The 12,379-nt window shown below is 56.7% G+C and overlaps 1 protein-coding gene across 1 annotated transcript in view; it reads right to left on the bottom strand.

The window, feature by feature from the left end:
• Positions 1-431: 431 nt before the first annotated feature.
• PKP1 (plakophilin 1) overlaps positions 432-12,379 on the bottom strand; it is a 50,024-nt gene continuing 38,076 nt past the window's right edge. The window contains exons 8-14 of the mRNA XM_044267580.1: positions 11,512-11,667; positions 10,512-10,688; positions 9,092-9,245; positions 8,523-8,709; positions 7,826-7,910; positions 4,530-4,636; positions 432-3,351 (exon numbers count right to left, since the gene is read on the bottom strand). Of these exons, the coding sequence (XP_044123515.1) occupies positions 4,562-4,636; positions 7,826-7,910; positions 8,523-8,709; positions 9,092-9,245; positions 10,512-10,688; positions 11,512-11,667 (834 nt within the window). The 3' untranslated portion in view covers positions 432-3,351; positions 4,530-4,561. The remainder of the gene's footprint in view (positions 3,352-4,529; positions 4,637-7,825; positions 7,911-8,522; positions 8,710-9,091; positions 9,246-10,511; positions 10,689-11,511; positions 11,668-12,379) is intronic.

Here is a 12,379-nt window from a genome sequence, read left to right as displayed (position 1 = left end):
GTCTATGGTGGATGGCCCTCTTGTGGCAGAGGCCCACTGCATCCTCTGCTTCTGTGATGCTCCAAGTGCCCCATACGGGACGCAGGTAGGATGCACTTTCAGTAAACTTGGGTTCTTCTAACGCCCTTGAAGTTCCTTTCCCTGCAGCTGCTCTGCCTGGTGCATTCATGGGTGGGGCGCCTTTCCCCCCTCCAAGCTCTGTGATATGGGCGTACTCTCTCCCACTGGAGGGAGGGTGCTGGTGTCATGGAGCCCCTGTGGGGCTCAGATGTGCGGACATGGGGCAGGCGCCTTTTCGTGGTGGTCCCCGTCTCCCTCAGGTGGTGCTCAGTCCTAGCCCGGCACAGGCTCAGTGAGAATAGAGCCTGGGAGGGAGTAAGCAGCTCTTCTTTCCTCAACGGCACCCCCAAATAATCCACTGCTTGAAGAAGTTCAAAGAAATGCCAGCAATTTATTGATTTCCTATATTTCCACAGAAGCAAATACATAGTGCATCACACAGGGAAACTGGGCCTGGCCAGCGCGAGGTCCTTATACAAACATGGGGCAAAGGGAAGGCTGGGCTCTAGATGGGTCCCAGGATACCTCCAGCATCACCCCCCGGGCTTCCCTCTGCCCATCTCCCCCTGCCCATGCCATCTTCCCAGCCTTCCTCCTCCTGGCCATCCCACGTTTCAGCCAGGCTCTGGGGATGGACAAGAGAGACTATCACTGTCTCCATATCTGGAGAAAACCCTTCACTGCATCATGAGGGAAAGCATGGGGTCTGCGACGCTGGTCTGGCCGCCCCCCTGGAGAGGCTGTTGGCGGTCAATGACCAGATCTATCTGAAGCACGGGAGATCCTGGGGTCAGGGCCAGGACAGGCAGAGATGGAGTGGTCTATGCCCTTCCTCATTGGCCCCAAATTGGAATGCCTTGCTTGAGGTGTCAGCCCTGCTAGCGTGAGGCCAGTGTGGGCGGAAGATACCAAGCCATCCCTGGGCAAACCCCTCCTCCCTGACTTTAGGAAATGCATCCTCAGGACTCTCTCAGTGCTGTCTCTTCCAAAGGGACAGCCACGGGTCAGAGGCCCAGGTGTCGGGCCCAGCTGGCCAGCCAGAGAAAGCGCAAGAGAGAATACAAAATCAGGTCTAGCCTAACTGTTCATCTTAGCCCGCTGCTCCCCAAGGCAGAGGGCTGGGCCCAGCTGGCCCACTCCACTCCAGCTGAGGAGCGGAGAGGCAGGAAGTGAGGGCAGCGCTAAGGGAAGGGGCACTTCCCTGGGGGCCACTCACCACAGACTCACTGGTCGTGGGCTCTTTCCCTCACGCCCTGACTGGACAATCCACTCACACTGGGAGGGGGATCCCCAAAGTCAAGCACCCCATGTGTCCTCCTTCCTCTCTGAGAACGTAAGCTGCATGAGGACGGGGCTGTGGTCTGCTTGTTCATGGATGTATGCTGAGGGCTTACAACACTGCCTGGCATGTCTTGGTGCTCTGCACATATTTTTTTTTTTTTTAAAGAAATGACTTCCTCTGAGCCCTGGTCACCAGAGGAGTCATCCTAGAACCTACGCCCAGGACGGCCTGGTGGGACCACACTCCCATGTGGCCCCTGAGGGAGAGGGAGTCAGGAGGAGGCCTTCCATCATGTGCAAAAAGGGGGGGAAGGCATCGCGGACCCACAGCAGCAGGGGACACTGATTAAACGGCCCGTTATCACAGGTCTGGCCGCAGTCTGTTACATGTCTTAGCAGGCACATCCTTCGTCCAGAAGGGTACTTTTCAGTTTTGACTGCTGGGGTAAGAAGTGGGGTTGGATGGGGGGTAGAGCCAGGTGGGGAGCAGGGGGCCTGGGAGGCTGATGAGGAGGAAGGAAGAGTGAGAAGCACCTTTTATTCTTCTAGAGAAGGCTGTGGACCAGGCAGCTAATTCCTAGCTGACACCAACAGTGTTAGTCCGGGAGACGGAGGCAGATGTCAGGAAGCCTTGGGAACCCATGTTCTGCTCTACCCTACAGCGTACACCGAGGGCTGCTGACAGCGAGCTTTCCCATGGGGAGTCGGGAGGTCCTTCTACTACTACTTCTCTGAAATGCACAAGAGTCTGGGGCGTTGGGGTGGCAGGTGCCCCCGACAAGCTGCTTCAATCACATCCTCTGTGCTTTTCCCCAAGACAGAGTGGAGATGGGAAGGCTGGGGTTCAGGGGAAGGTAGGATCAGCCTTGGGCTGGGGCTTGTTGGTGCCCTGAAGTGACAGCTTCCTTTCCTGGTCTATCCAAATTTCCATCTTCCAAGTCTCCTGAGACCCAGAACATTCCCTCTCTTGGGTCTCAGCAGGGAAGTCAGCTCCTGGTTAACTTCCAAACCGCCAGCTGTCCCACAGGAGCCTGGCATGGCTGCCTGTCCAACCCAGCCTGTCCCCCTCCCCACCAGGGATATGAAGACCTAACAGCCATTCTCCAAATAGCTCTTTGGCTTTGAGCACCATTTTGCCTTCTTCCTCCCGAAACAAACAGATGACAAGCCCCTGAAGGCTGGGGCTTTGTAGGCTGAGCGCCCTCTGACAGGTGTGCAGCCCAAGACCATGGCCAGTCCCATCCCTCTGGCTCTTATGCCCCCAGAGCAGACTTCAGATAGCAAAGCAAGCGTGACTGTCCTTGCCCGTCCCCTGGAGCCCCAACCCCATCCAGCCCCAGGTCCTGTGGCCCTACGGGAAGGGAGGCGTGATCAGACAACTAAAGTTTCCCATGAGCTACACTGAACTTCAACAACCCTGCCAGCCTCCCTTCTGGCAGGACCCCGGCCCCAGTTACGCTCCCCTCCCACCTCCCCTTGCCCCAGGGATGGTTCCCTCGAGGCTTCTCGTGGACCCGACCCTGGTGCGGGCCCCTTGCCCTGGCATGACACATTTTGGGAACTACGGACAGCTCCACCAAGAGCGCAAGTCGTGGAGGAAATGTGGGAGAGTGAGAGTCCTTTTGACCACCTCATGAGCGGCAGAAGCGGCTTACTTAGCTCCTTGAAGTTTGTGGTCGTGCTTTTAGGCACTCACGCACAAGCATGCGCGCGTGCACACACACACACACTTACATTATACATATATATATACATACCATTTCTCAGCGAAAGAAGTATTGACATGAAACACAAGCCCCTTTAACTCAAGAAAAGTCCCCCCGCCCACCCTTCCCAACCCCCCTTGCCTGCCAGTTCCCCCAAGGAAAAAAAAAATCTAAAAATATTTCCATCAGCCACAGTTTTGAGGTTTGCTTTCAATTGCAGTGGAACTTTTCCAAAACTGCACAGGGTGCGAAGAATCACCCTTCCAGCAAGCCCTGAGGTCGTCTCAGCTGGGTTGTAGCATTTCTGGAAAAGGAGAGATCATCCGGTTAGCATTTCCAGGGAGACACCCCCACACCAGTAGGTCTAGCCAATGCTGCCCCCCCCTTTCACCCACATCCACAAGGATATGCCCCCAGGCCAGCCAGGGCATTCCCAGTCGCCCTTGACACATCTGTAGGTCGCTCTCGCTAACCAGAAGTGTGTCGGCTTTGTGCCTTCCCACCACGCCCACCCTGTTGGGCCAGCACCGGGCCCCGCACAGTGCTGAGGGTCCAGACTTCACTCGCTGAGAATCTATTGACTTTTGTCTTCTCTCTTTTCCCATCCTCATGTTGTTGAAGCTCTTCTGCCAGGAGAAGGTGTCTGACGTATTTACTTTCGCCTGGACCACAGTCACAGCCACCTCCCCCACCAGGACCGTCCTCAGGTGATGGCATGCCTGCACAGAGCCAGGGTGCTGAGAAGCTCCCCTCAGCTCAGGAGGCCCTGTCCTCGCCCCCGACTCTCTGCGATGGCTCCACACCGGGGCCATCTCTGGTGACCCTCTAGGGAAGGTTGGTGATGTCACCTGCCTCAGAAACTCCCAGGATGATTGTTTAGTAATGTACTTTCCAGAGTCAGAACTGCTGGGATTGGGGCCAGGAGTGTGTGTTTTAGGAAGCACCAGGTGATGCCACTGGAAGCTAAGGCTTGCAGGCCTTTGTCATAGATACTGGTTCTGAGTTTTTGGTCCCTGGAATCAGCAGCTGGAAATAAGCTTATCCACATTAGGCATGTGCAGACTGGAAAGTGAATTATGAAAAGGATAAGAAAAAGCTGTAGGTGTGCAAACCCAGACTGACATATTGTATCACTGCAGGGCAGGGGGCATTCATACCATATCCACGTGTAGGGCACCACCTAGGTTGTGCAGTGTGTAACCTACACAGCCATACCTAGAAGTTCTGCCCAGACCTCTGGCCTGCTGATGCTATCATTATATATCCCTAATGTACTGTGGTGGGACAGCCCACGGCACCCTGACCGAGTAGCTATACAGCTGTCATCATAGGCCTTGTGTTGGCCACAGTTAGGCTATCTGCCAGATCGAAGGATTCTTCTGTGCCCCTGGGGAGCACAGGCCTGGCCTCTTCCTCTGAGACCAGCTGAGGCTGCTGCAGGTGTCCTGGATGTGCCTCTGCCCTGGGGGAGCCGATCCTTACCTGCAATCTGTACTTGCTGGGGCAGCCCCTTCTTAGAATCGGGAGGTGAAGTTCCTGAGGCTGTTGGGCCCGGCTAAGCTTCCCAGCATGTTCCTATCCAAGCCTTGCTGCAGGGGAAAGAAACGGCGACTGCGTGAAATACTCTAGGATGAGAGTATGTGACTTCCCACGGGGCCAGACACTGCCCTCCCAGAGTGTCCTTGACCTTGAACCAGACACTGCCTTCCCAGAGTGTCCTTGACCTTGAGCCAGACATTGCCCTCCCAGAGTGTCTTTGGCCTTGAGCCAGAGCCCTCTGGATTCATTAGATATGTGTGTCTGGGCTAAACCTGGCCCGATTAAATGTGCAACCAAACATAAGGCCATTGACATCCATGGGTCAGTAAATTGTCTCAGTGTCTGGGCTCCCACCAGCGCTTCTGAATTTCCTAGGCAGATCTGCAGAAATCTGAATTAAGGCATAAGGATTTAAGCTCTTATTCATTACTCTCTACACAGAACGATAACCAAAATCAGATTAGAAAAGTTGTTTGTGGGGCGCCTGAGTGGCTCAGTGGGTTAAAGCCTCTGCCTTCAGCTCAGGTCATGATCTCAGGGTCCTGGGATTGAGCCCCCGCATCGGGCTCTTTGCTCAGCAGGGGGCCTGCTTCCCTTCCTCTCTCTGCCTGCCTCTCTGCCTACTTGTGATCTCTCTCTGTCAAATAAAATAAAATATTTAAAAAAAGAAAAGAAAAGAAAAGAAAAGCTGTTTGTTTTTCCTCCCTCTGACTGTCCCTGTTCTTTTTTTTTCCCCCCAAGTCTTGACGGAGCTCTCGGCAACGAGGACATGTCACCAGAGAGGCGTCTGGTGCTGGTAGCGAGGAGCCGCCGTGCCGTGGACTCGGTTTACCCATCTGCTCTCCCACCCGCAGCCCCACCAGTCCCTGAGCTCCCACTGGGGAGTGACAGGATCTTGTTTCTGTTATGTCTCCCGGCATACTGCAGGTGCTCAATAAATTCTTTGGAGTGCATGGGGATAGCAGACGGGGCCCAGACGCCCTTGAGAAGGGCTCTGAGAGTCTGTCAGCTCTCACTGGCCTGTGGGAACATGAGAGATCCAGACACCAGGTGGTTCAAAGCCCGAGGCCTACTTGGTCTGGGCCTGAATCATATGACGTTGGTTTTTCCCCTGCAGATCGGCTTGCTCATTCCTGTTGAGCTTGGCTGGATTTGGTGGAAAGAGCCCAGGAGTGGAAATTCCTGGGTCCCAGCCCTGCTCCTGCCCTGACCCACAGCATCAAGGCAAACTCCCATTCTGTGGGGTGCAACCAAGCCCCATGGTTGGCTTCACTGTGGTTGCAAGGACCCAGGGGGCAGTGCCAGTGCAGGAGCTCTGGGGACAGAAACACGACCCTTGTCATGTCCAAGCTGCTGTGAAGCATGGCTAGAGGGAGCCACAGAGACTGGATGACGAGGCTGGTTCCCACTGACGCTGAACACAAGCATGCTGGCAAGGGGACTCTCTGGGGGCCTTAGGGTGGGTGTCGTGTCAGTATTTCTGGGTGAGCTGAACTTTCTGGACCACTACGGAACAGCTTGAGGAAGTTCTCACCCAGTCTCTTTACCTGCCTCCCTTCTATGGAGTCTCTCTGACAGCTGTCATATGGCCAAGCCTGCCCACACCGTGGTGTTGCCGGGAAAGAGCACTGGGTTGTCCAACAGAGGACATGGACCACCACTGGCTGTGGCCTTCAGACTTCCCCAGTCGACCTTGACCACCTGGTCCTTCCTGTCTCCCTGCCTTGCTGGAGGAAGGGTTAGTTCCTCCTTCTGCCCCAGGGCAGGTGTCTTCCCATCTCCTCTCTTACATGATCAGGCCATCCCTGACCCTCTGTGGCCTCTCTGTTCTGTGGTCTTCCTCATCCTCCTGCCCCTTCACTGTCTCCTGCTCTGCCCATTCTTCATCTCATGACAGAGATGCTTGGGTCCCCTCTGTCATTAAACAGGGGCCTTTTACCCATGCCTTTTCTCTCCCCTTTCTGGGCTACACTGAGGAGAGCGGTTCTCCCCTCTCCCCCCCTTCCATCTCTCCCCATTCCCGTCCCTCCTTGCCCATGGCAGGGGCCCCAAGTGCTCCCCCTGCTTTGCCAACAGTGCTCTTACTGTGTCCTGGGACTTCAGATCACCGCATCCAGGGGCCTCCCTGGTTTCCGTCCTGCCCGCTGCCTCGGTGGTCCTTGGAACTGTCACTCACCTGCTCCCGCTCCTGGGCTTTCTCCTCCCACATGGGCTGCAGCCCCCTCCTGGCTAGGTGGTACAGCTCCTCCTGGCTCCCTGGTCTTTTGCTATCTTTGTCCCCTAGGTGAAGGTCTTCTCCAAGCTTCTGCCCTTATTCTCCAAGGCTCACCCACACACCTGTGCCCCATGATGGTCCTGCCTGCTCTTGGGGCTTCCAACTGCCCTGTGCTCCTATCTGGGTGGGAGCCTGGCCTCTCTCTTCAGGTACCACCCCCGCACCCCAATCCAATCCCCTCAGACTTGACCTCTTAAAATTGGAAATGCTCTTCCTCTCCCCGCAAAGCCTACTTGGCCTCTCCCCAACCGATCTCTTTCTGCGCACGTGACCACAGGCTCTCCAGGCGTGCACTTGAGCATGGTCAGTCTGGCCAGTCTGTCTCTTCTGCATCCTGTCCTTGTTCTGGCCTCACCACTGCTGACGTCTCTGTCTGAAGAATGGTGACGCAGGAGTGGGAGAGGCCAGTGTGGAGAGGTTTGGTGAACTAAGACCCAAGGTAGGACTTTATATTTGATGAGGTTGGGAGGCGTTGAGAACAGAGAGGAGTGAGGGTCACCACTGGACAAATCCAGCTGCCCCAGCATCTTTCGGTCCCCTCTGCCCTGACCCTGGCAATGAGGGAGACTGCCAAATGTTGCTTTAATCATGACACTCTCTACCTAAAATCCTCAATGGCTCCCCAGTGCTAAGGGCAAACTCTCACAGAGATTCAAGGGGTTTGTAATCAAAGCCCTCTGCAGCCACAGAGCACATCACATTTCCTCGATTCCCTCTGCCCTCCGGGCACTAGGCATCCTCCTAGAATTCTAGCCTAGGGGTTTGTTCAGAGTGTGATCAAGTTCATCGTCACACACATTGGTCTCTTAGCTCTGATTCTCTCTGTCTGGAGTATAGCTCCCTCTCCCCCATGGGGTGGGGCGGACCATTCTGCCTCTCTCTCCTTTCCCCACTCGGACTTGATTCCGGGCAGGGGAAGTGCAGGAAAGTCTCCTGGGGAGGGGTCAACAGTGTGGGCCCTTACCTGTCTGAGGACTCCCTGCAGTTCCTTGCTGGACCACATGTCAGACAGGAGGAGGCGGGCAGCTTCTGCAGCCTTGGGTGAGGCACTGGGCAGGCAGGAAGTTCATTTGTGGGGTGAGACTCAGGGAACATGAGAACGAGCCCCCTCCTCCCTCCTTCCCTCCCCTTCAGGTCTTAGAAACGTGGGAGGCCCCAGAGGTGCATGAGAAAGGAGCCCCATCAGGCTCGCTCTGCACAGTGGGCACGACCCCACGGCCCTGCCCACTTAGAGGTGTCCTAGGATTCTCCTTGCAGGCTGTAAGGGGGAAGGCCCCCCAGCCCTTGTCTGGGGAGGAGAAAGTCCCCTGGAGCAGAATAAAGTTCCCCCATGTAGGGTCTGCTGTTCCATGCCTCCTGCTGATGCTCTAAGGACCAGTGTCCTCTGGTGACCCGCAGTGGAGAACGCACTGCCTCTGTCCCTTTTGTGCAGCCCCAGGGCTTGCCTGCTGGACTCAGCCCCACAGTGCTCCTGGCTTCTGGAACTTCTCTGCATCCAAGCTTCCCCCCACCCCCACCCCACCCTGGCTCTCCTGTCTATTCTAGCTACTGCTTCCACCTTGCCTCTGAGACTTTGCAGGGAGTCGTAGGACGGCCTGCGTGGGGTGAAGGATGAGGGGGTGTGGGGGCCTGGGGAGGAGACCGCCCGCTGCCCCGCCCACCTGCTACGGCACAGGTTGATGACGTTGTTGACCATGCTGCTGGTGAAGTACTGCTTGGCCATCTGCGGCTGGGATGCCATCAGGTTCCTCACAGTGTAGCAGGCGGAGGACAGGATGTCTTCTGAGTTGCTGGTGTTCCCAGTGTGACTGGTGAGGAGCCTGGTCACCTCTGGGAATACTTGGTTCCCTGAGAGAGGAAGCAGTGGAAGGCAGGGGCTCAGATGACTGAGGGAGAGAGGCGCTGAGGGGCTCCCTCCCCTCCTGGGGCCAGAGTCCCGGCTGCCCTCAACCAGATTCCTAGACAGGTGACTCCTCAAGGCTCCATTCTAGCTCCAAGTCAGGGCTTGGGACCCAGATGGGACCTCTGCACACCTGCACTCCCCACCCCCATCTCCAGGGGACCTGCCCCTTCCTACCTTCATGCCCCTCGTGGGCCAGTTTCCCCTCTTGGAATGCGAGGGAAAATTTAGAGGGGGACCTTCCAGCAGGGTCTGGAAAGCGGGGTTCTGTCAAGTCCTAGCTGGTGGCCCGGGGGAGAGGGCCGACCAGATGCTGTGGAGGGCGCTTACCCATCGCGCGGTGCAGCACAGGGTGGCGGGACATGTTGCTCAGGAGGGAGGCTCCGGACCTCACCACGTCAGAGTTGCCAGATTGCAGGAGGCGAGCGATTTGGGGCAGGCCTTTTTCCTTGAGCCCAATCAACTGGCTCATGCCGCTGGACATCTGAGGAAGAAGGGCCGAGTGAGGACTTAGCCTGTGGCTTCCCAGGCACCGTGGTGGAAGCAAGCCAGGTAATCCCAAATGAAAAAACCACAGAATCTTTTGTCTTTCGTGTTGGAAGCGCGCACAAAGAGAGACACAAACTTGCTCATGCGCCGGCAACAGACAGAGCACCCAGGCAGAAATGCACCCCGGCCTCTCCTGACCTTGAGCTCTACTCCCGGATCAGCCTGGAGGCCAGATGGGTGATAAGAGGGTAGTCTCAGACCCCTCGCTCCCAGGGCCCCTGAATCGGCTCCCAGTCTAACAGAAGGGTCAGATACCCCTGCTCAGCTGTGGGTCTCAGCTCTGCCTTCCTAACATGTCCCAGCTGTGTCTGCTCATGTGAAACCTCGTGGTCAGTGATATTTGTCAATTAAAGAAGCATCGAACCACCTTCCAACTTTCCTACCTCCGGGGAAACCAACGCATATTTGTTGGGTACTTGCCTAGGACAAAGATGGGTAGGAGAGGGTCCGTGCCCACCTGAAGATACCATCTAGGGCCCCCTAGAAGTAGGCCAGCTCTAGCAACAAAGCCATCCTGGCTGTAATCTGGTCCCAGCTGGTCTGGAGTTCTTGAAGACCCCCAGACCCATCCTCTCATAGTCAAGAAAGTTCCTTCCTTACCTCAGTTCACCCTGGTCCTGCTTCCAACTGATTCTCTTTTGTCCTAAGTAAAGATGAAGGATTGTTGGCTGCCTCCCCATCTAAATGCTTGTTGATTGCAACAGGCCTCCTATGGCTCAGGGCCATTCCGTCGTGTCCTCCAAACTATATTTGGTTTCAAAATCTCTGCTGATCCTGCCACATTTTCCTCTAGATCCGTTCATGCTCCAAACCCTCTATTTTTCCCTCTGCCAGTTCAACACCCAGGAGACTCTTCCCACCACAAACATACCCTTCATCCCTGTCCCCCACCCCAGACAGGACCAGCGTGGGGCAGGAATCACAACGCTAAGGGGGCTCTGTGTGTACAGACAGAATCCTGCAGGAGTGGGTTTGCTTTGCCACGGCCTGAGAGTTCCCAGAGGGCGGGGCTATTTCTCCTCCTTCATCTCCCCCATATCACATAGGACATTGCCTCTATTCATGCCTGCAGAACCGAGCTCTGGAGGCCACAGGTGTTTGCTAGGACTCAGACCAGGGACATGCTCGTGGGAGAACAGGGAAGGGAGCGGAGCCTGGCCTGAGTTGGAGGAATGGGGGTGGGGCAGGGGCCGCTCCTCACCAGCCCCTTGCTGGCGGTCAGGTTCTGCAGGGCCCCCGCACAGGCCTCCAAGGTGGCATCTTTCTTGCTCTTGCCCATGAGGTTCAGGTAGGTGCGGATGGCATCTGAATGGTACAGCCAGCTGCTGCCCTTGGGGCTGGTCTCCTCCTCCGGGAGGGGGCAGTCGTAGTTGTTGTTCTGAGGACAAAGAGCAGGTCAGCAGGGAACCTTGGGAAGGGAGCCAACCCAAGCCTTCTGTGTGCCTCCCAGCTCCAGGGTCCTGGGTCCTGATAGGAGGGACCTGGGAAGAACCTGCCTGGTGTCCCTTTTCTCACTATGACAGCTCCGCAGAAGTGAGTGAGGACAGGGGACCTGCTCCTTTAGGCGGTCTCCGAGGGAGTCAGAGGACAATCTTGGGATTCTGAGGAGTGTGCTGCCGGCCAGCCTTTGCCCAAACCTTCCAGCTGCTTTGGGGTCTCACACCATGATCCTTCTTCCCCTCCCAGAGTCAGACTCCGAGCCGGACCCACCCTGGGCCAGCAGGTGTGGCCCAGAGCCCAGTTTCCACAGTTGTACCCAGTGGGGAAGACTGACCCTCCCTCCACAGCACCCTCCTGCTTCTGGGGGACCTGGGAGGCCTGGGAGCTGGTGGGAACCAGGCCAGAGAGGGCTTAGAGTCCTGGCTACTCCAAACCTTCCAGGGAAATGGACAAGATGGGGTCAAGCTTATCAATCCCGGGTAAGAGAGGATAAGCTCTGCCAATGGAGGGCGGGAGCTTTTGACCTCCGGGTAGTCTGAGGTCTTACAGTCTCAAGTACACAGATCCCCTCTGTAGGCCAGACGAATGCCCTCTACTCAGCTTCTGGAGCACGACACCAGCCTGAGACCAGGGCTTCGGCCTGGGCTTGGCCCTTCTTGCTGGTTTCAGGCTTGAGGGAGAGAGGAAAGCAGGCGCCGGGCAGCTGAGTCCAGCAGGCTGCCTGGTGGGGAGCAGGCCCTGACTCTGTCATCATCACTCACCATCGTCTTGTCGCTCTTGTTGCTGAAGCAGCCCGTGGAGGACTTCTCGGTGTAGGCGTTGCGCGCATTGTACTCCAGCTGGCGGTAGCGGGTGGGCACCTCGGCGTCCAGGCGGTAGGACAGGTTGTGCAGGATACACATGCAGTTCTCCACGGACTGGGGGCCAAGCAGAAGTGTGGCACCTGAGCCCGGGCCTCCCCAACACCCCGATGGCATCCCGGGCTCCCCCGCCGCCCTTGCTCACGAGAGAGAGGCAGCCCCTCAGCGGCTTCAGGACAGAGGAACACGGGCCTGCGTGAAAATCTCCCCCCCACCGTCACGCTCCCCGGGGTCTGGACTCGAACCCAGGTCTGTCGCTTCCTAGCTGTGTGAACTGGAGGGGCTTGCTTTACCTTCCGGGCCCCGGTTTTCTCAGTCGTAAAATGGGACTGAAGTCACCTGCTTCACAGGGCTCCTGGGAAGTCCTACCCGGAAATGCCTGTCACAGGGCCCCTCACATCGGAGGACACGACAGAGAGCGGCCACCGCTTCTGTGCGACAGCCACGGTACCGGTGGTCAGGCTGGGCTATTGAAGAACACACCTCTGTTCTCACACATTCTCCCTCGGGAGCTGCTGGACTTATCTAGGTTCCAAAGCCCTACGACTGCCCCGTGTTGTAGCTGGCTCGTCCTCAGCTTCTAGCAGTAGAAATGCTGACCCATCCCAAGTCCATACAGGCAGTGAGACCCGGCACCTGGGACTTGGCTGTGGCAGCTTCTCCTAGGCCTTTGCCTTTGTCCTCAGTTAACAGGCTGGGGTTTGGGCCAGCAGACGGACCGTCCAATGGCCCTGCTAGGGTTTAAGGGACTCTGAGTCACTGGGTCTGG

The sequence above is a fragment of the Neovison vison genome, chromosome 10 (assembly GCF_020171115.1).
Source record: "Neovison vison isolate M4711 chromosome 10, ASM_NN_V1, whole genome shotgun sequence".
NCBI lineage: Eukaryota > Metazoa > Chordata > Mammalia > Carnivora > Mustelidae > Neogale > Neogale vison.
Note: the sequence above shows the minus strand (reverse complement) of the source record. Positions and strands in the feature narration are given on the sequence as shown.